Raw genomic sequence first — 23,680 nt, forward strand, 5'->3', positions numbered from 1 at the left:
GTATTGATATTTATCAATGGTCAACAGGTTTAAACACTTCAGACATGGTCGGAGGATGGAGATGTGCAACAGCGCTGATTTCTTGTCCAGATCCAATAAAAAGTAAAACCCAGCTGGTACCTACAGGATACTGATACTTTATACAAAACAGCGTCTGTAGCTTTAAGAACGTGGCTGTCGACACACAAACTGAACACCTTCGCTCTCCTCTTCTTCAGACCGCTGCTACACAACCTCATCACAGTCCTCACACACAAACAGCCTCGCTGCTTTTCAGGAAACTACGGAAGCTCCACACGAGCCACCATCAATATCAACTTCCTGTCAGTGGCGCCTTACGTATACAGCCGTAGCACATGGATAGTGACTTTAAGCAGTGATGTTAGAGAGGGAAGGCTAATGCATCCCCAAAACGTACCAACAGGCTGCCGTAGTAGTAGTTTGAATAAGATCCTGGTGATAGTGTCGACATGTTACCTTCAGTAACCGGGTTAAGACTTTTAATATGAAAATCAACCGACAACAGAAACATTTGGGAAGCATCTACATCTCCAGATCGATCCACACACCACTACCAGAGAAACACATCCTACAAAACGTTTTGTTGGAGGCGCACAGAGACCTGAAGCGTCTTTACGGGTGATTTAAAGGTGCATCAGATAAACACATCGTCCTCAGTTCAGTTCCAGCTGGAGCCTCGTGTTGGTCGTCCTTCTCTCCTCGACCTGTTGCTGTACGCCGTTATCACTGTTGTCAACGTGCCAAAGCATCTTAAATCCAGGTCTCGTAAAACTCTGCTGATAAAAATTCCTATCCTGTGTGTGCTGGTGTGTTACTCAACCAGAACACACCCTGAACACACCTTCACCTGCTCAGCACAGAGGACGAACGCCGTCTCTGCTGGAACATGTTGGAGAGAGAGAGGCGCCTTTATACAGCAGCTACACAAAACAGGAGCTGTAAAAGCTTTTCACATTCAGTCTCACATCATTTATCATTAACTGAAATACTGTCTTTTATCAGCCTCATACTGAACTTCAATCAGACTCTTTGTACCTTCTTTTCCATCGCAGGCTGTATGAATCTACAATAACTGGTTTAACAGGTTTAATAGCCAAACAATACAATAAAAAAACCTTTGAGCACTGAGATTGTTCAACTGATCTGCTGAATGGAAACTCACAGGTGCTATCGGCCACAAACAGGGAAAATAAGCGTATGAAGGAGGCTGACTGAACCAACAGGTCCAGCAGCCATGATTTATAGCTGTCAGGACGAAGGCTTTTCCTTAATAACATTAGCAATAGCCAGCTTCCCCGAGACAGGAAGGGTGTGTCGAGGGAAACGACATAACAAAGAGCGGATGAATAGAAGGATGAAGGAGAGAAAGGGCTGATCACTAAATACGCCTGACTGACGGTCTGAGGAGGAAGGGGCCGAGCGAGGCCTTGGAAACTTCATTTTGATAACGCACTGATCGCCGAGAGCCACACAGAACAATGACACACACACAGGACGCTCGATAGGTCGCTCCAACGTCAACAGCTCGATGGAAAGTGAAGTATTTCTTTAAAGAGGACGGTTCAGCTGCAGTACAGCAGCGGACAGATGGCGTTACATCAGAGAGCGAGCAGCTACCCTCCATATAATGAGTGTGTTTACATGAACGAGCTCATAACACAGTTAACAGGAGTGTGTGTGCTGCGGCCTTTACTGTCAGAGTGGATGAGTGTGTTTTCTCTTCCAATTAGACGTCAGTACTGCAGCTAACATCGTTATCAGGGATGTTCCTGACGACTACTTTCCGATGATTACGCGGAAATTAAACTACTAATCTAAAAGTAAGGAAACAAAAGATGAATCGATTGGTTTTTAACTTTTAAATACTTGCTTACTATTTCAAAAATCGATTTGAATCATTTTTTAAGGAAGAAAAAAGTCAAAATTTAACAAGATTCCAGCTTTTTAAATGTGAATATTTTCTGGTTTCTCTCCTCCTCTGTGACATTAAACTGAACTTCTTTGAGTTGTGGACAAAACACACAAAACAACACATTTGAGGACGTCATGTGAGGTTCTGGGAAACACTGATCGACATTTTAGAGCCCAAACAACTAATCGATTAATCATCTATGAAAATATTTGTTAGTTGCAGCCTAGATTTGATCTGTAAGGTTAAACATTGTCGTACAGATGTCGTGTAGATTATGAGAGTCATTTGAAACTGTTAATCACATTCTTCAAAAGCCAAACGGTCATTTAGGTGACCGCTTTTTATTGAAAACTAGAATAACCACCTTGCAGTTGTATGTCTCCACGCATCAGTCAACTTCCTGTTCCTGAGTCATGGTGTAGAATAACAATGGGGAGAACAATTTTGATGTCACAGATCATTTAACCTCTTTACCCACTTGTTTATTTTATTAGACATTTGTGTTGTAATTATCATATGAATTTTTGAGTTATGGCCACAAATGTGTTTTGTGAGATCACAGTGACCTTGACCTTTGACCTCTGGCTGCCAATTTCTGGTCAGTTCATCCTCGAGTCATAGTGAACATTTGCACCAAATTGGAAGAAATTCCCTCAATGTGTTCTTGAGATGTTGCGTTCACAAGACGTACGACCAGAAAACATAATGCCTCCAGGTTGAAGTGGGTGCACGAGCTCGAGGGTGTAAATGGCGTCTTTTCAGACCAGTTTGGGATCTCTGGGCTCCTGGAGACTTGGATCACAGCAGGCGAGCTGCAGGGAGACATTTTAGCAAACGCTGATGCTCGTTTAACTCGGAAGAAATGACTCAACAATAATAAAACAGTAACTTTAACTGACTGGTACGTCGAGGGAAGCAACGTTTAACTGACTGATCCTACACATCCCTCCCCGTGCGGTTGGTTCTTCAGGGATCTGATGTGACCACCTGAAATACTGTGAGACTATTAACAGCCATTAAAACACTTTCAATCACAACATTACACTCCCATCACGTCACCACCACTCCGCATCCTCTGCTCATCTGCTCTAATCTATGTGGCCGGGGTGGAGTGGGAAAATATGCCGCCGTGTACGCAGCAGAAATCGATATCAATATCCTTCAGATATTCAGAACGACTGCTCCCAGGGGCGCTAATCTCATGTCAACAAACGGGCCTTCTCGCCACATGTCAGGGGGCTTACATTAAGACGAGCTCTGCCGGGCCGTGTTTTTCTTTCATTATATAAGTGGTTCATACAGACGGGCTCGGCGCTGCGGTACAAAGCGTCTGGTAGGAACAGAGTGAAAGAATGCAGAAACCTGACTTGGCTTAAGATTTTAACTCAGAGAGCAGTGGACCTGACTGAAGGGATTATTTCTCTCAGGCTGCTGTTTGTTTTCCTGCTTTTCGCCAACATGAGTTTTTGATTTTTGAGTCTTAAATCAATTAATTGGAAGTTGTGTTGTTCAGTGCACACGCACAGGGTTAATGCAATATACTCCAGTTACATGCCTACACATAAACTATATACTACTGCAGCATTTACACATTTACCCTGATATTTTAGTTACGTTACTCAGCGATAAATCTCATTTTGTCCTGAATCACATCACACTGTTCCTCCAACAATAAAACAACTGGCTCTGATTGGCTGAGCCTGACGTCAGCGTGGTCGAAGGCTTGTTCCCTCCACAACATTTAAATCTGATGTGTGTGAATACCACAGATTCCAATATTAAAGAACAACAGGGAGGTAACCAGCTTTTATTGATCCTTTATTTGCGCAGGAAGACCTGATGATTTATGATAAATTCACTAAATCACAAAAAAAAAGCTATTTAAGAATATTTGATTCAATCATTTGTACCTTAATGTGAAACTCTGTATGCTGCTCTCTTGGTCAGGACTCCCTGCTGAAATAAAGGTTAAATAAATAGGTGACTATTTATTTATTTATTTATTATCGGGATTAATATCGTGAAACGTAATCATGTTAGATTGGATAATCGTGCCATGAAATGTTTAAATCGTCGCCTGATAATATTTCATGAAATTATATCAAAACTTTTGTTCAACCTAAAAACTTTCTGTTTTCATTCCTACAGTTTGAGGGTCATCGAAACTGATAAGATAATAATAAATGCATCATATCATTTTTTCTGAGATCATATTTAGAAAATCACAAACGTTGCAGCCGCACTCGTGAAGTCTGGTCGACGTGACATCTTGTAAAATCCTTCAGATCATCAGTGACTTGATTCTTTTTATACTTAATACTTCTTTCGTCCTCTCCGCCGACTCTTGACCTGCTGTAACAATTAAATTCACCGGTGTGGGATCAATAAAGTTTCTATCTTATCGTATAGCCTCATCAGGGAGTGCCAACTCAGCAATTCACAGTAAGTCTGTAACAATAAACTCACATGATGAAAAAGCATCAAAGTATGTTTATATAAGTAAAAAGTGCACCAGACTCTTGGAACAAAATAAAATACTCTTTTAGTTTGTATTTTTATTTTACTTTCAATTATTTTATTGTATCTATTATAATATCTGGTTTCTCTCTGCCGACTCTTGAACTTCACCAGAGCGGGATCAATAAAGTTTTTATCTTATCTCAACTTACTGTACAGCACCAAGCGGTAAAATATCAGGGATTGCCAACTGATCAGTTCCCGGTGAGGTTCGATAACAATAAACTCAAACGATGAAAAAGCATCAAAATATGGAAATATAGGTAATAAATGCTCCAGACTCCTGCAACAAAATGTAGCACCTAATCAAAATTAATCCTCTTAATACAATTAATATCTTTTGGCCATTTAATAAACTTGATACATTTAATTATCTCGCATAATCTGCAAGGTTTTAGGTCTTTTACGTAACTGAGTGTTATTTTACATCTTAATCACTTTAATTTTTTATCAAATTATTCAACTTAAAACCACTTTTTACTGACTGCTTTTATTTTCTTACCTTTACATTTGTTTCTTTTAACTGGATGTCACTGTAAACCTAAAAATTAGTATAAATGAAGATTGACTGATTGATTGATTGATAACTAAGAACTTCAAAGTGCTCTAATTAGCTGGTCTCATTAGTGATGTCATGCAAAAAGCACACAAGCCAGGAAAAAACTTGTATCCCCTCCAACTGTCACACCTCAAGACTCTCATTACCTGCTGAACGACGGCCAAACACCAGACTGTGGTCTCACACATCAGAGCCACAGGAGAGACACTTCTGATTGGATACAAACCAGAATCCGCAGGTATGTTGCACTCAACGCTTTAAAGGGGAATTCCCGTATGTTTAAACCTGGGCTCTATCTTCACATGTTTGACTGACATCATTTTGGAAACGATTCCTACAGAGAGAGGCTGTTGTGTTAAATAATAAGATCCTTTTTGCCATCAGAAACACGAGTCTCGTTCAAGGAGAAGTCTCACTCTGAAATATCAGGAGGTGAGTTGGTGTTTGTTGTCGTCTCAGTCATCGCTTTGGAAATAAATTCTTGCTGAACTCCAAACTCCAAGTCTGACCGTCGTCTTCCTGCAACAACTCACCTCTGGAGACTTCAGAGTGAGGCTTCTCCTCGAGAAGGATAATGATGTCAGACACTTAGAGTAACAACCTCAGCCTGTCAGAGGCAAAAACAAGTGCTTTTAGTGGACGTAACTTTGACAGCCTGGTCGTGGCTGACAGCTGAGGTGATTACTACTGCTACTGGACCGATCACACATTTTTTGGTAAGTTTTAAATCATTTCCACACCAAAACACGCAAGTATTGGTCGCAGTTGTTCGAACAACTTTGGACCCAGAGACAAATATGTTGTCCTACTGTTACCTTGTCCAACCATCACTGACCTCTTATTATCCTTCATCCACTGATCACCGGCCCTGACGAGAGGCTCGCTGCTCCCAGAGAGCACAACCACAGCTTGTGAAGCTTAAAACTAAATCACGTCAACACATCGGACGTCATGAAAACACCTCTTATCTTTAGCAGTTGTGACTCATGAGGTGTTGCACGGCAGGTCGGCAAACAGGCGTAACCTAAAGATAGGACCGACTTCACTGTAACGTATACGTTTCCCTACATGGGTTTCTAAATCTGTCCTTTACGTGGAGCTCAGAGCCGGCTGGGTGTCAGGATGTCAGACAAGTGATAAGAAGCCAAAGAAACAGATTCTGTCTTTCTCAATTGTTTAGTTGTCAGGAAATACAACTGCTATATTACAATTTCACAGGAATCCAATGTTTTTTCCTCATTCTGTTACTAAAACTACAAACGGTCTACGACATGATGGGCGACCTTGTACAACAACAGCTTTGTTAAACAAAGCGAGACAGATAAAGTGAGGTTTGCATCGTGCCAAGGACAATTTAAGATGATGAAGTAATGAAAACGTATAAAAGATAGATGAGACGCAGCAGTGGGGCAGATGGATGAGTTCCTGACATGTTTGGCTTGACACCAAATAGTTGACGAAGGAGCAGCTGTTAACAGAGACGTTACAGAAGTGCACGGACATTTCTGCAAAATGACTTGAATTCCACTTGTGCTTTATATAACTTCAACAGATGTTTAGGAAATGCTGCTGAGCATGACGATATAGTCAGTGGGCGATCTGAGCTGGGACGAGGGGGGGACGCCACCATCCCGATTTTTGGGTGTGCTGCGTACCGACGTGCCCCAGAGCAGTAACTTCTCTCGTTAATCTCCGGATTTGACAGTGACACGAATCAAAAGGGAATGTTTCCGTTTCTACAGTTTGTTTTTTATATTTATTTTACTGTGAGATATGAATTTAAGGTGATATTACTCTCGCCTAACGTTGGCAGGTAAGCACCATCCCTGATGTTAACCTGCTGCCTCTCTCCATCTCGTGTCCAGGTCCGGACACAGACACCATCCTGACCCGGTCAAATATCTAATAACTTATCTAGAATTTTTACATTTTGACAAAATAAACACTACTCAGCCGATCAAATCTATATATTCGTCAACTCAAGACCTAGGGCTCACATTAAAACTGCATACTAAAACCTAAAGCATTAAATCTCCTAAAAACTGAGGGTTTTATGAAAAACTTTCACTAAAACCTTAATTTCTCAGCCTCTGGAGCTGATAGAAACTTGACACAAAAGCTGTTTAAGAGCTTAAAGCTTTGGCTTGTTGCTCTAATGTTGACTCATGAATCACAATGTGTTTCTTCAGTCACGTCTTGAAAGTGACAACATCATCCAAAACACGCTCACGTCGCATCAGGCTCGAAAGGGAGAAACACACAAATGTTGCAGAGTCAGACAAATACACAGATGCAAGGTATCACTGGGGTGAGGAATAAGGAGGATGAAATAATCTAGCAACGAGAGGGGAGACGCCTGTCAAAAATAAACAAATCGCCTGCCAGTCATGGTCATCACTGACTCTGCTGGTCAGTTAAACTGATGAATCACACTGGTGCCTGCTCAATACTTCTGTTTATAGTTTGTGATAGTATGAGTGGTGAAAGGTGGTCCTGGTGTGTGTGTTGTCTTACAGCAGTGGGGGTGTTGGGCGCTGTGCGTCGGCGTAAGGACAGGCGTTGCTGGCTGCGCAGCGAGAACCTGCGGATGGACTCCCTGCTGCGGGACGCCAGCGAGCGTAAGGAGTTGGTTCTCTTGAAGTCCCCGGTCCCGTCCTCTCCTCGGCCTCCTCTTTCCACCGAACTGGACAGAAGGTTGAACGCTCCGTTAAAGGAGCGACGGACATTTCCCACCCATCCTGTCATGTGAGAGTGAGCCACTGACAGCTTGTCCCCCAAATACTCCATGACTGGTGAGACGTGCTGCGTCAGAGTCTGTGAACGGAGCTAGTGACTATCAGAGTCTAGTGACTCCTGGGAGAGTGTCCGAGGTATCCACCGATGTGTGCTGCTGGGTCGATACTGCAGCAGTGATGAAGGTGACAGAGAGAGAACAACACTGTGATGATGTTGGTGTCTGCTGCTCGCAGCACTGCAGCGCAGATAACCTGACCGTTACAGGACGGAGCCTCTGCTCAGTTGCTCTTCTGCAGTGCAGTCCCAGCGGAGCCGTCAGGACTCTGTTTCAACTCATCACTCTCGAGGCTCCAGGCTGTCGGCCTCGAGTGAATCGTGAAGCTTTCTAATGTCTATTTCGATGCACACGAGATATGCTAGCTATGATATGCTTGGCACAAACCAAAAGGGTGTATAAAGGTTACGTAAGGCCAACACTTACTATTAGTTATGCTGGACACTACTCTGTAAGACAGCCCGAAAAACTGCTGCGCTGTCCACCAACAGGTTTCTCAGCCATGTTTCAGAACAAGCAACTAATCAGGAACAGAAGTGACGACCACATCCTCAACATACCGTTTACGTTTGGCACAACATTCAGTTATCTATATGATAACTTATCTATATCACATATGTTGCCAATTGTTTATTTAACCCAGGTGTAAGCTTCTCTCTCCTGATCCCAGCCTCAGTAACACCCGACCTGACAGCTCTCCCACAGCTGCTGATGATGAGTTTCCTCCAAAACAAGGCCGAGGTATAAAGTTGAGAAATCCATCCATCCAACGAGGCTACATTCCCACGGTGCCCGAGTCAAAAAGGACAAATGGTGCAGGGCGGCGGGTGCTGTAGTCATTCCATAAAGAAACCAACACCACCAACACAGTGCCCAACAGAGCAAACACTGTGGTGGGGAAGTCAAATCCAAAGAGAAAATGTTCCCCTCCTCGCCTTTTTCTGCAGGTACGGGCAGGTAGGAGAAAATGCGTCAGCAGTGCTGCTCTCTGTACGCAGCGCTACAGGACTCACCGTCAAGGAGAAACTGGGTGGAGAGAGAGGGAGTGTGGCACAGAGAGGGAGAGAGAGAGGGAGAATGGGAGGTCCCTGATCCAGAGCGGGAGGGAGAGGGGAGGGTGATATATGTCCTGCGGTGCTACAGCCTCATTCAGTCGCAGGGCAAGACGAGAAGTGTCAGAGCAGAGCGGCAGGGGAATAAAATGTAAATGTGCTGCTCGTCTCAATCCAAAACAGAAAGCTGGAGAGAAACCGGGGATGACACAGTGATATCATCAGAGAGGAATGAGCACAAGTGCATGATCATGTTAAAGAGGAGGCTATAAATAGATGGATTAGACATGCATGAGAGAGAAGAGTGAAAAAGACAGGTGTGGCTCATTAACCAGCTCGTCAGCAACAATCACCAGCGTCCAGCGAGTGTTTGTTTAAATCAGAGTCGGACTCCACAAACAAAACGAAACACGTCCAACTTCCTGACACTTGAACAGGTCGCTGAAGTCGCTCACCGGCTCCATACAGCAGAGACTTAACCTCTGAGCAAACTGGGACAGAGGCGCTCATAAAGGCTGAATCCCTGTGCACATATGCCCCCTACAGGTAATCTGATTACCTTGTCTTTGAAGTGCTGCAGGCAGATCTGCTGTGAGCGTCTCAGTTTCCAACAGAACACAAACTAGCTGACCTCTCTCACGTCCTCAGCAGAAAATGGCCGCCTCTTTTGTCACTTAATTACTCATATTAAACATAATAAAGGTGACAGCAGGATTATTACGTCGCTGTAGCAAATATACATTATTATTTTACTAATATTATGTCTTCTTTAGATGATAATTAAATTGAGATAATCCTCAAACTTACAGCGGGAGAATTTGCCAATTATTTAATGAGTCAGTCGAAAGAAAATGTTGATTAATAATAAATCCAGAAAATAATAATTTCTTGCAGCCTTACTCAAAATAAATTGCTCTTCAGTTATCCAGGCGTTTTTATATTGGTCAAACATGTACACATTCATCATCAAACGCACATTTTGGGCTGCAAATGACGTGTTAATTATCAATTTATCTGTCTAGAAGAGAGGATGACGTCTTCAAAATGCTTCTTTTGTCCAACCAACAGTCCAAAACCCCAAAAACTCTTCTTTAACTGTCGAAAATTACAAAGAAAAGCAGAAATCCTCACATTGAAGAAGCTGGAACAAGCTAATCTTTGGCTTTTTTGCTTGAAAAATGACAAAAACGATTAATTGCTTATCAAAATAGTTGGCGATCCATTTTGTTTTGAGTGGCTGCGTAACCTAGCTTTTTTAATTATCAATTCTTCTGCCAATCATTTTCACGATTAATAGATTTATCGTTTAAACTGAACATTGTCTGAAAATTTGTGAACGCTCATCACAAAAACTGACGGCTTCAAATATCTTCTATTGTCCAAAACCTAAAAACTCTTCATTTAATGTCAAAGAAAAGCAGAAATCCTCTCGTTTAAGACGCTGGAAACAAACAATGTTCAACACTTCTGGAACGACTGAAACGATCAATCGATTATCCAAAAAGTTGCCGATTCATTTTCATTCTCGTTGCAGCTCCACTCATCTTAGTCTAGATGAGAGAGTTAAGTTTCCTCGTTGGAAATATTCCCTAAACTGATTTTAAAACTGGAACAACATAAAGTATCCGAGACATTTTCTATCACATTATCTGTATTACTGCTGCTCCTAATTTCCCTAATATCTCCTGGGAGTGACTCAGGACTGCTCATCACTTCCCCTCTTCTGCTGACATCATCAATCTGTGCGCAGCCTCAGCCTGACGCTCATCCAGCAGCCACAGAGGAGACGATACAGGATGTAGCTACAGTCGATACAGTTTAAATATCTACATGCTGTATTTTATCACAAGAGGTCGTCTCACAGAGAAATATCTATAATACAGAGAGTCTTGTGGTCACTCACCCAGAGGCAGTGTGGAGTCAGGCAGCAGGACCACACGTACAACACAGCCGTCAACCCGGTGGCCATCGCTGCTCTGCCCCAATCAGCAGGCAGCAGCCTCACAACTTAAACCAATGATGTCACCACGCACCACAACTATTATCTCATCTGAGTCCGAGGCAAGGCTGCCGGGAAACACAAGCCACGAATCACATCTGATATCTGCTGACACGGCTGGATTTTCATTACAGTAAATTCTCGGCCACATTTATTAATCACGTGTTTGCTCAAGATACATTCAATATTTAATCTATCAGATCAAATACTGTCTGAAAAAATATATAACATATACTATAAGACCAGGGAGGTAAATGATTAATCATGAAGCGACTAATCAGCGTTAAAAATTCAACTGAGTCAAAATGTATTAACGGACAATCAAAGATACAAACGCCTCAAAAAGTACAAATTATCAAGTGAATATTATAATTTATCATATATATCAAATCAAATACAAAATACTGGGATAATTCATTTAAGTTAAATATAAAAAATATAAAGTCAGTCTATACAAAATGATTTTATTACATTTTAGCCATTAAATAGCCTCAATATGTTTTTGATTTTGTTGAATAGTGACAGACACAAGCTCTGAAATTAAAATGAAGCCATTATTTTGTGTTATTAAGTTTAAATAACTTACTTTATCCTCTTTTAACTGCTGATTTTGCATCAAACATAGATCATGTCAGTGGTTAAAACAGATTCCAATATTCAAGAATAACAGGGAGATAACCAGCTTTTATTGATCCTTTATTTGTGCAGAAGACCTGATGATTTATGATAAATTCACTAAATCACAAAAAAAAAGATGTGTGTGATCCATTTTGTTTTTCCAATCAACTTAACTGAGTGGCTGCGTATGAAATAATGTATCGATGTCAGTCAGAGATGTTCGCTTTATAAAAAAGTGACTAGACACATTTTTGCTCAATGTTGACTCATTTCTTTATGAGTAATATCTAAGTTCTGCAGAGAACTAACTGTCTCTTGTGCAATATAACACATAAAATAATATTAAAAACTACATTTCTTGGATTATTTATTTTACAGAAGGAATCCAGGAACAAAAACGTACAAGTTTCAACAAACGTCTTCTTTTTGGCAAATTTTTAAATGAGAAATACAGAATAAAGTGATTTTTGGTTACATTTACTAAGGGAAGAGCTCACAGTACATGGTTAGTTCAAGGACCGTCTGAAAATTTAAAATGCAATGATAACGTGATGACAGACGTCAATTATTAAAGTAATAATTACATTTAACCAACAATTATTTTTGGTGCCGACGAGCCAAGGAGGCAACACTTCGACTGGTACATCTCAGGTACATAGAAACATCTAAAATAGCCAAGTTCCTTGTACGTGTTGCTCTTCGTAAAAATCTGATTACTTCATGAGTCTAGCGATGTTTAAGTACAAATCCAAAGTACATTTTGATTTACTGCTACTACTGTATAAAGAAGTACAACTGTAAGCGCAGGTGTTTCAATTCTAAATGTCTTTAATAAAAAGTGATCCCCCCTGTGATCACACAGAGGGTTAATAAAGTCAAATTCAAACTCTTCTTCAGTGTTATTTCACAGACTTTAATTTAACATCACATTGTTTTAGTATATCTTTAGCACCAGCGGCCTTCAGATGACTGTGACTCAGATACTTTCAAACCAAACAACACTGAGTACTGACCACATCATTGAGACCACTCTGACAGACTGAAGCACAGCCACTAGATGGCGGTAGTGATCTTGAATTCATAGAGCTTTAATCAGAGCTCTGTCTCACAGCAGAGTGTAATTATGACACACAAAGTACTGTACTTCTGGGTTCCAGGTGTAGACCTTCAACCTGGGCCGACAATTACAGCCTCAATGTCAAGGAGCCAAATGAATCTGATAAACACTGTACCTGATTAGATCTGGAGGATGTGTGTGTAAACGTAAAGTGTACCGTTGCATAAATGACGACACGTGTGAACCAAAAGCTTAAAAGTTAGAAATAACAGGAATAACCGATCAGCATCGAGGAGCAGTCACACAAATACTGTGTGTGTGTCTGGCTGCAGGACATACGATCACTTCACTTCACTTCGCTGCTGACAGCCTTCTGATAAAGGAGCAGTGAGAGCATGTACTCATTAACCATTTGACTAATCCAATCCTGAATTACAGGCCTGAGAAGCTGTTTGGTCGTCACTTTCCTGGAGCGTGACGTTGGATGGGTGGAGGTGAGTCGAGGAGGCCAACAACATTAGTCACTGACACTTTACTACCTGAGCATTGAGCTGACAGCGTTCAGCCTTCAGTCAACTAACTGCATTCCACCTCTACCCACTGTCTGTCTACAACACACACACACACACACACACACACACACACACACACACACACACACACACACACACACACACACACACACATTTATTGATTGTTTTCCTGATGGACAGATAGCACTAGCTTTGTAGCTCAAGTAACTGCTAACTGCTGCAAATGTAGCTAGTTAGCTCAGTTAGCTGTATCATGAGCCAAACCCAGCAAGAAAACCACTTCAGTACTGAATTAACTGTCGTCAGCCCCAGTCCGGCCATGCTCACTGGAAGCTACCGGTTTGGGGAGAGTCTGCAGATTCAGCGCTACTATAAACGCCAATCATGTTTTTACAGGAAAGATGTAACTATGCCGGAGCAAATAACACTCCAGTAGCTGTCTCCTGGGAACTTTAAAGACACACAAACATTGGTGACACTCACAACACAAACTCCAGTACAGACAGATTTCCCTCCACAGAGCCGTGTGGGAACTGAAAACAGTGATTGCGATAAAGAGCTCACAGTCGGTCAGTTTTACTGTTTCTGCAGTCGGACTCACCCAGCTCTGGTGGTCCTGCTCTCTGTGGGCGCTGCGACTCCTCATCCTGGACAGGCTTACCTCCACGGCGCTGGCTGACGGGGCTGATCGCCGGGACACGCTGCGAGACCGCATCCTGTTCAGCTCCTAACAACACACAGGGACCAGAGTCAACTCCTCATCTTTATCACAACAGCATCTACATGAATTTACTTCTGGAGGCGGAGGAACAATGTGGGCACTGCAGCAGTACATGTGTCAACTCTGACACTGTCTGTAAATCATGATGTCTCTGACTCACCTGAGACCCCTGTGACCTCCTGTGGTTCTGGACCTCAGCCCTGCTGTCTGGAGGATGAGGCACTCTGGGGACCCAGATCTGCTCTCCACCAGGAGAGACTCCACCTGCAGAGCCTCCGACCTCTGGCCCGGGAAAAGGGACCAAGTGTAGCATCTCATCGAACCCAGCAGACCGAGGCCTCTGTGGAGCCACAGTCCGCTCCTCCTGCCTGAGGAGGAACTGCTCTGGGCTCAGTTTGACGGACTGTTTTCTGAGTTCAGCCACAGGTTGGTCCACGGACATCTCGACAGGTCGCAGCTCCCACGGGTCCTGAGGAGACGTCGTCCATACTGGGCTTGTGAAACCTACTGAGGTCTGTGCTGGTACCTTCCAGCTGATATCTCTCTCAGGCTGTAATAACCCAGTGTCTACACTCTGAACACCAGGAACAGGAAACAAGTCTTTACTGGGGGAGAGCTGAGCCTGCGATGTGAAGAGGTCGATGTCGAGGATGGCAGGTTTGTAGGGCTCTTCTGCTCTTGGAGACGGCTCTTTCCATCGCGTTGAAAGGTCACTACGCTGAGGAGCGGCTTTGGGAAACGGGTCACTTCGGAGCACAGAGTCCAGATCGACCACTTTCGTCCTGAGAGGAGTCGACTCCAGCCTCGCCCTCTCCTGCTCCTCTTTCTTCTGCTTCTCCTTCAGTCGCTGCCTCTCAGCTTCTTGCTGTTTGGCGACCTGTCTCATTTTCTCCACCTCCTCCCTCTCCATCCTCTCCCTCTCCATCCTCTCCCTCTCCATCTTCTCCCTCTCCATCTTCTCCCTCTCCATCCTCTCCCTCTCCATCTTCTCCCTCTCCATCCTCTCCCTCTCCATCCTCTCCCTCTCCATCTTCTCCCTCTCCATCTTCTCCCTCTCCATCCTCTCCCTCTCCATCCTCTCCCTCTCCATCTTCTCCCTCTCCATCTTCTCCCTCAGTCGCCGTTTCTCCATCTCCAGGACTTGTTGTCTTGCTCTCTCTGCCTGCTTTTGTTTCTCAAACTCCAGGAGCTGTCGTCTCTCCATCTCTTTAATCCTCTCTATCTCCTCCTTCCTCTGCTTTTCCTTCTCCAGCTCTCGTTGTCTCAGTTGCTGGTTTTCTAATTCCTGTCTCTCGAGATCTAGCCGTCTCTGTCTCTCCCTCTCTAAGTCTCTTTGTCTCTGTCTCTCCAGCTCTTTTTGTTTTTCCCTCTCGATCTCTTTCTGGCGCTCCTTCTCCATCTCCCGTTGTCTTTCCCTTTCTTTCTCCAGCTCTTTTATTCTCAACATCTCCTGTTCTAACGCCATCTGTCTGATCTTCTCTGCCTCCTCTCTCTCCTTCTTCTCTCTGAGTCTCTGCTTCTCCAGCTCCAGGATCTGCTGCCTCTCCTTCTCTTTCTGCTTCTGTTTTTGAAACTCTAGGAGCTGTTGTCTCTCCAGCTCTTTCATTCTCTCTAGTTCTGCCAGTCTCTGTTTCTCCTTCTGGATTTCCAGCAGCTGTCTCTCCTTGTCCAGCTCTCTCTGCCTCTCTTCCTCCCTTTGTCTTTGCCTCTCCTGTTCACGCTGTCTCTCCCTTTCCTGCTCTCGCTGTTTCTCTTTTTCAATCTTTCTCTGTCTCTCCAGTTCTCGTCGTTTCTCTTTCTCGAGTTGCCGTTGCCTTTCTCTTTCCAGGTTCTCTCTCTCTAATTCTTGCAGCTTCTGTTTTTCAAGCTCTATCTGTCTCTGCCGTTCCAGCGCTCGTTGTTTCTCCTCAAACTCCTGTTTCTCCTTCTCGAAGGCTTTCTGTCTCTGCCTTTCAAATTCCCGTTGTATCTCCCTCTCCTTCATTCGTTCAAACTCTAAATGTGCTTCTCTCTCTATTTCCAGCTGCCTCTGTTTTTCCCTCTCAAGCTCTTTCAGTTTTGCCTTCTGTCTCTCTGCCTCCTTCTTTAGTACCCTTTTCTTTTCCACTTCCATCATCTCCTCTTTCGTCGGTCCCTCTGATCTGATCTCCCCGTGTGACATGTGGCCCTTCTTCATCAACTCCTCAACCAGATCTTGAGAAGATTTTCCAAAAGCTTCATCTAACGATGTATTCCTTCTTACTGGAAGAGCCTTCCCTTGAGAGCTGCCCAGTATAGAGTCCCCTATGCTTGCTCCTACATCGACAGGAGAGGACGGCTCCTGCATTTGTCCAGTCAAAGCAAAGTAGGTCGCCCTGGGTTTCGCCTGTTCTTCTCCCTGGAGCATCTTTAAACGTTTGGGTGCTGCAGCCATTTCCTCCTGTTCTACCTCTCTCTGTCTGTCTTTGTCCAAAGCCACTTCCCTTCCTGCTTCCTTTGGCATGCCTTTATCCACACTGGCCCCTTGTTCGAGCCCTGCTGTGGTCCACTTCTGCAAGGCTCCCACTCTCAGATATCGTGGCTGATGTTCTGGCGTCACAACCGAAGCTGGCTCAACCGTCCTCTCTGGTACCGGCCGGCTCCCCTCTGAGCGCCTGGTGCGTAGCGTCATGGCCTTATCCTCCCGCTGAGCTGACGGGATGTTCTCACTCACCGCCCTGTTTTCCTCCACCGCCTGCACAGTGTCAAAGGCATGCACCACCCGCAGAGGGCTTGACGGAGACATGGGCTCTTTGTAGGTGGCAGTGACCAGAGTTCCCTCATCCTCACTGCTTCCTCTCTTAAATGACGGGCTGCTGAGGGAATCCTTGACCTTGCTTCCAGCTTTGCTCTCGTCCATCATCAGCACACTGTGCCTCTCCACAACATTTTCAAACAGGGATGCTCTCACTGTCTGTATGTCGCCTGTTTCCTTGGAAGAGGCACCAAACGTCTGTCCCGCCTCAGGCCCTTCAGGTGTGGACGCCTTTTTGAGCTGCTCTTGGGAATCTTTGAAATCCACAAATGTCCTCTGGTCACTGGGGCTGAAAGCTGACTCTTCAATCTGAGAAAAGTCAGAGATACACTGAAGTTGTTAAGTGCTCAAAGCAATTTATCTAGTGAACTTTCATTCAGATCATCTGGGAGGAATAAAAAGCTTTTAAAACTCAGAGCGAATGTGACTTAACAGGAGAAAGTAGAGCACACAAAGGAGTTGAAGTGATTGAATGAGCGACTGTCAGCGCAGAAGCGGTGTCCCCTTGTTCATGTTGGCCTCATAACAGTGGGTGTGGTGCAGAGGTGGTAATCAAAGCCTCTCTGTGTTGACCTTTTCCCAGTCATCTCATCTTTGTGTGTTTCATAACCAGCAGCCACCGGGGATGATTCATGTGCCGGCTGTCTTAGGTTTCACAGCTTTGTACAACTATAGCAGTGACGATTGTTTTTGTTGCACTGCCCCATTTCCACCAGGAAAATGTCCGTCTAAACGCAGACAAACACACTGACTGTAAAGTGTAAGCACTCTCAGGCCGCATGCGAAAGTACATGGGGATTTTTAAAACAGGGTTTTAACAGGGTAATCTCCACCCATACTAACACACCTGAAAACACGTATCATATGACACTTCACGTACACTGGGCCTGCTCAGGTGTAAACAGGAAGAAAGATAATATACTGGTGGTCGGTTGCTTAGTTGTAGAAAAAGACTTTTCCTTTGATTTCATTTTACTTTCATTTCATTTTACAGGTAAAAAAAGATTGTCTGCTTTCCATCAGTGTATTATCAATGTCCACTTGTGTCTGTCTAAATACAGAGACGGCTGGAAAATATTAACAAGCCAACAGCCTCAACTTCAACACGTGTCACAGCACCGCGGCCTGAAATGAGAGTAAATCAGCGTGCTCACATCACAGCCGACCCGTAGGTGATAAATACCCACGACTACAGCAGGATTAATTGACCCGGGAGTAAATCCTGATTATAGACATTCACAGTGCACACAAAGCCAGATGTTAGCAGGGGTAAGTGGGTGTTTTTTGGTCAGTGTGAAAAATCCTGAGGACAAACCACCCAACAAATGGACACAGGTGAAAACATAACCTCCTTGGTGGAGGTAACAATGGTTCAATTTCTCAGGGCGGACCCCCAAACCTCTCATCAATCCTAAAGTTTTCTCTTGGTGTCTTTTACCTCCACCGAGGAGGTTGTGTTTCCATCCGTGTCTGTCTGTTGGTTGGTTTGTCAGCAGGATAACACAAAAACTGCTCAACGGATTTTCATGAAACTTGGATGCAGGATGGGTCGCAGCCCAGAACAGACCCCATTAACTTTTGGCTTAAATCAGAAATGTTCTTTCTCACTTTCTTTAACATTGCGAGAAAGGACTTCTTTTGGCATTTTCATTAATATCTCTTATCTCGATGAAAACAATCAGGCGTAATTAGGCAGCTGGTATTTGTGAGTGACTATAATCAGATGCAGATTTAAATACAAATCCAGATCTATCTGATTTAAATATATTGATATTGGATTAGGCTTGTTTGAATTAAAGGGGACTGTCGGGTCTTGCAGAGGTATGCGCTCTACTGAGTTTTGTAAGAGAGGACAAGAAAAAAGGATAGAAAGTCAAAGGTTATTCCCATCACTCAGCTGTAGTTCAACAGAAACCAGTGCCTCAGACGCTCTCCCTCCCTCTTACCCTCCTCTGAGGATCTTTGCTGATGTCATGGCGGTCTGTTGCCTCACTGAGGGAAACACTGCCAAGGTCAGGTGACCTCTCGGATGAAAACCTGAAGAACATACATCACACGAGACAAAAGCCATGCATGACAATCGAACAAAGACATGGGACAAAAGCATGCGGCAGAGACATGAAGAGCAGCGCTTACCTTTTAGTCAGGTCGAGGGGCAGTGGGCGGGGCCTCAGAGGTGGTTTCACAACAGGGCTCTGAGTCGGTGTCGTGTCCTCCGTCAGCTGCTTGATGAGCTGTTTAACACCCACTGCTGGTTCGTTTTCAGGGACCGGCTGCCCTGGAGAGTGAAGATCGGATGCAGGAGAGGAGGAGTCGAGGAGGAGACTGATCCTCGACTTGATGCTGCCTGTACGCCTGTCCTCTTCCGTCTCTTTCACCGTCACCGTCACTTCTTCTGTCTTTTTGTTGCTTTGGTCTGAGACGGCAGGCTTAGCTACACCTTCAGTACTTTGTGATGTGGTTTTCTCCGGCTCTTTCTTCTGCGGTAGGGCCTTCTCCTCGGGAGTGTTCTCCTTAGTATCTGCTGTTGCATTTTTACGGTGCAGGGAGAGACCGATAGACTCAAATTTAGAAGTGAGGTCAGCTGAAAGTGGTCGTCTCCCGGTCCAGCGAGGGGAAGGAACTGGTGTTTCTGTCTTGGTTGGACTGTCGGGGAAAATGGCAGATACTGGTCTGGGCCTGGAGCCTCTGGGCTGTGGCCGCATCTGCACTGCTGCCTCAGGTTTAGCCTTTTCCTTTTCTTCTTCCTCCTGCCCGACGTGAGCCAGGAAACCCATGGACTTGGCTCTGGTGATGGAGGGCCCACTTTTGCCAGATGCCAATTGTCCCTTCTCGTCTTCCCTTTTAGTGGTGCCTGACCACTCTGCTGCTGGAAGCTGTCTGAGGCTCTTGGAATAGGCCAAGCCTGATGCAGCAGGTTTCTGCCTCTCGGTTGGAGCCGGAGGGCTGGGTTTACTGGGGTCTCCAAGGTCCAGAGAAGGTGCTGGTTTGAATGGTTGGGCTACCGGCTTGGTTGTTTGTCCACTCGTCAACTTATTAGATGTTTTAAAGGAGGTAGAGGCAGGTCGGCTGGGGTTGGATGAAACCGTCCTGGGTTTGCCAGTAGCAGCTGGTTGCTGTGGTTTTGGGCTGCATGGAGGCTCTGGTTTGTATCCAGCAGGGCGAGTGGACTCTGGTCGAGGTTTGGGTTGGGGCTTTGGGGCAACTATGGGCTTAATAGTAGCGTTTCTCTCCACAGCGAAAGGTTTAGGAGTGAGCCGTGGTTTGGGGCCTGGGACCGGTTTGTTGGGCTCTGGAGTGATGATATGGGACTGGGTGATGGAAGGGATCTCAATGAGGCTGTTGCTGGCGTCCGTCAGGGGGCTCAGGTGAAGTCGTCCTCCCACCACCGTCCTCCCCACCTCCCCAGTCTGAACCTCCACCTCCGCAGCCATCCTCTTCAACAGCACCTGTAAAGACAACGTTCTGCTCAGACTAACCAAACACAAACTGATCTTTGGTCATTTTTATTATTGATGTGCTCAACCACAGCACAACATCATGCAAAATCAAAGCCATAATCAGCCTCCTGGCTCTCAGTCTATCTAACCCTAACTGTGGACTTTGTGTTGGGAGTGTCTGCAGCACAATCATACACCTGGCTGAGACAGATATTTACACAAGCTCATGGATCACTCTCGTACGTTAAAGCACATGTGTTGAGAGCTGAACAAGGGATTAAATGGTTAATCAATCTGTCGTCACACTGACAGACCTGTTTCATGAAACGTGTTTTGACATGTCACAGTACAAAAAGCTCAGGTGTGAATAATTCAGTGAATGATAGTTGTGGTGTTGTCAGACTGTCATGGCTAACAGACAAGAACAGAGACCTTGTTGATGTTGTCAAAGTCAAAATGTCTGCTGAGATAAAGACCTATTAAAAGTTGGAGTTTGTAGATCCAAAATACCAGCATAGCCGCTACCTGCTGCTCACTATACTCTATACTACTCTATACTAGCTGCTGTTAGCAAGTAGCTCAGTTAGCCTTGGAACTACTGAGATCGCCTGAGGTCAGTCTGAAGTTAGTGGACACCAGGACTATGACTCTAGGGACGAGAAGACACGGCAGGCGACATCAGCAGCGGCGTGTAGAGCCAGAATATTTTCACATCGTACTCTGTGAACTGATGATGTATTTGGACTGAACCAGAGGTGATTGTGGAGACAAACCAACACTGTGACTTTGATTCAGTTTGTGTCCAGTTTGAATGAAGCGTGTTTGACGATGAGTAAACGAGGCGATTAAGTTCGTCTTCGCTCAGTAAAAGAGAGAACCTTGAATTCAGACGGACGCATTTTTCTGTTAAGTTAAAAAATAGGCGTCGAATATTTCCTTTCGTAACATTTTGTGACAAGCAGTGAACTGGCTGAATCTGAAATTACAGGGCTATCAGACCTCCATCACCTCTGGAGCTACAGCGGTGTTAGGAGACAGGACGGGCTGGGGCTAGCTGGTTAGCATGCTAAGTTCAGAAGACATCTCTGTAACACAGAACAGAGACATTACGCTGTTCTTTCCTCACATTTTGCTGATAACGTTAGTTCATTTTGTGAATTAAACATTAAGTCACACTGGAGGTCTCTCTATCTACTATTTTTATTTATAAATTAATATCTAGAATTTCCTCAAAGCAGACTTTGTGTTTTATAATAGCAGAAAAAGCAACATCGCTCCAGTGTCCCACATGCACGACAGCAGGAGCCTTAAGCTGGTGAGACTAAAAATATGATGCAGTAATAATTTACATTATCAATTACTCCCATTTCCTCTGTATTGACATATGAAAATGAAGTGATAAAGGGCCATTGTTTCAGCAGCAGCTTCATGTTGTTCAGTTCAGTTGTGTCAGTGGTGAGCTCAGGTTACAATGCTTTGTCTGACGACTATTTAAATGTGTTTCCTTTATTTTTACATATTCTATAGTTGTGTTTGGCTTCATACTTTGTTTACTCTTCCACTGGGTGTTTTTATGACACTCGCAAGTAAGAAAAGGTGTTATACTACATATGTTATACGATGTTGTTTCATCTTTACAGACAATGTTCAGCATTTACCATAAAATGACGTATTGAAGCTGGGATCGGTACATTTACTGCCTCAGATGGACGTACAATTTAAGTTTGTTAATTAAACACATTAATTTATTAAGATGACATCATTATTTTGTGTTATTGAGTTTATCAATCATCTAACTTGGTGTTTACTTGATCTTTTCTTCTCGTGTAGCCTCCTCTGTTTTTGCACCGAACATAGACCCAGTCAGTTCTTAAAACAGTCTTCCAACATCCTACAAGTATTATTAATGATTAACCGATAAACGATTGTAAAGATAGCCAGCTATCTATAAAAGTAAAAGTAGTCACATCCCTCCTCATAACCAGCTGTAATCCATCACACTGACGTATGTAAATGTGTTTCTGGTGCTGCAGTGGTCAGGACTGTGTAGCTTTAAGCCTGATCCTGAGACAGGCGAAGGGCCGGACAGCTGAACAATGTCACTGTTTTCTTTTTCATGTAGTAACGCAGGCAAATCAGGCTCTGACACTAAATGAGGGATTCCTCTGCCGACAGTCGGCTCCTCCCATTCAGGAACTTGTTTATCTACAATGTGAAGGAGGCTCCGTGATAAATGCGAGATAACTGGAGTTCATCTGACACACGATGACGATAATCAGTTGTTTCTGTAGCCGCAGAGATAAACAGAAAGAGAACATCTGAACTGAAGCGCTCGTGTGTTAGCCCTTTAAGAGGCTCCTTCCTCACAGCTGATAATCATTTCCACATGTTGCCGTGTTGAGATTTGTCGCTCCTCAGAGCGAGGAACAGAACCGAGACATGCTGGATCAAAGTGCTGCGAACAAGCTCGGCATATCCTACCTGACCGGATGTCGACCGTCTGCCGTGGAGCTCTGGCTTCTGTTGTAACCGAGCAGCGATGTCATATCACACAGGAGGAAGGAGGTGAAGGAGTCTGAGAGGAACACACACACACACACACACACACACACACACACACTGTGTCAACACAGCGCACAAGCTTTACACTCCTCAAATCACAGCAGAGCTTCAGAGGAAATACGTCTTCACTGAGATGTTCTCACGCCTCCTAACAGACAGATGATGATATTTACAGACAGACTGAGTACACAGTCACACCCTCTCACCTCCAGACAGAAGAAACAAGAAAAAGGCACGAGGAAAATCGTTAACTGAAAATCTTCTCCTGTTCTTATATTTGCATTGTTTCCACGATCACTCTCACCGGCTGTCACTCACTCACATGTAAATCCAATCTGTGAACGATTCGTCTGGCAGCTATTAATCAATCACTGTGTTTGAGAGCTTTTTAAAGTAAATAAAGTCTAATTTCTCTGATTCCAGCTTGTTAAATGCGAACAATCTCTGGTCTCTTTCCTCCTCAATGACAATAAACTATCAAGAATATATTTGGGTTGTTGCGGCTGCAGACTCACTTTTCACACTGGTGCTCCTCAACCTTTCTGAGTGTTTTATGTTCTTGTGCATGTAAAAGATCTTGGAAATTAAAAAGGTCAAAGTCCACACCGACAGACGCTCCTCTCTCCCACAGAAAACAAAGCTCCTGAAACTTAAAGCATGTGAAAGTATTCTAGTCGTTACCCAAAATAAAATTATAGACCTGAACATCAACAGAAACACGTCTCCTTTAAATCGCAGCACAACAGGAAACTGAAATAACCTCAAAGACAAATCATATTAATCTCAGACGCACCTGTTTTGGGTGCGTGTGCAACCAAAGATATCATAATTAACACACTATTTAAAAATCGTTAACAGGAATAAAGGTGCAAATGCACGTGCAACAAGAAATATAAACTAAATGATTAAATGAATATTCGGCGCACCGGTGCAACCAATGATTAGTCGCGGTTGACAGATTTGTGGGCGCAAGTGCAACCAAACTATTCACACCCTGGAGCTGTGTGGTGGACAAAACAAGACATCTGAGGACGTCATCTTTGTGAGAGGTGATCCACATTTTTCAACATTTTATAGACCAAACAACTAATCGAGAAATGAATCGACAGCTTAATCATTATTAAT

General features: G+C 44.0%; 1 protein-coding gene across 1 annotated transcript in view; it reads right to left on the minus strand.

The window, feature by feature from the left end:
* Positions 1–23,680, minus strand: part of LOC311261859 (uncharacterized protein) — a 34,073-nt gene that overhangs the window by 7,074 nt on the left and 3,319 nt on the right. Inside the window, exons 3-7 of the mRNA XM_084360872.1 lie at positions 22,475–22,568; positions 18,690–20,002; positions 18,500–18,590; positions 13,941–16,862; positions 13,661–13,786 (exon numbers count right to left, since the gene is read on the minus strand). Of these exons, the coding sequence (XP_084216998.1) occupies positions 13,661–13,786; positions 13,941–16,862; positions 18,500–18,590; positions 18,690–19,987 (4,437 nt within the window). The 5' untranslated portion in view covers positions 19,988–20,002; positions 22,475–22,568. The remainder of the gene's footprint in view (positions 1–13,660; positions 13,787–13,940; positions 16,863–18,499; positions 18,591–18,689; positions 20,003–22,474; positions 22,569–23,680) is intronic.

The sequence above is a fragment of the Pagrus pagrus genome, assembly GCF_965226575.1.
Source record: "Pagrus pagrus genome assembly, chromosome: 8".
In the NCBI taxonomy this organism is placed as follows: Eukaryota; Metazoa; Chordata; class Actinopteri; order Spariformes; family Sparidae; genus Pagrus; species Pagrus pagrus.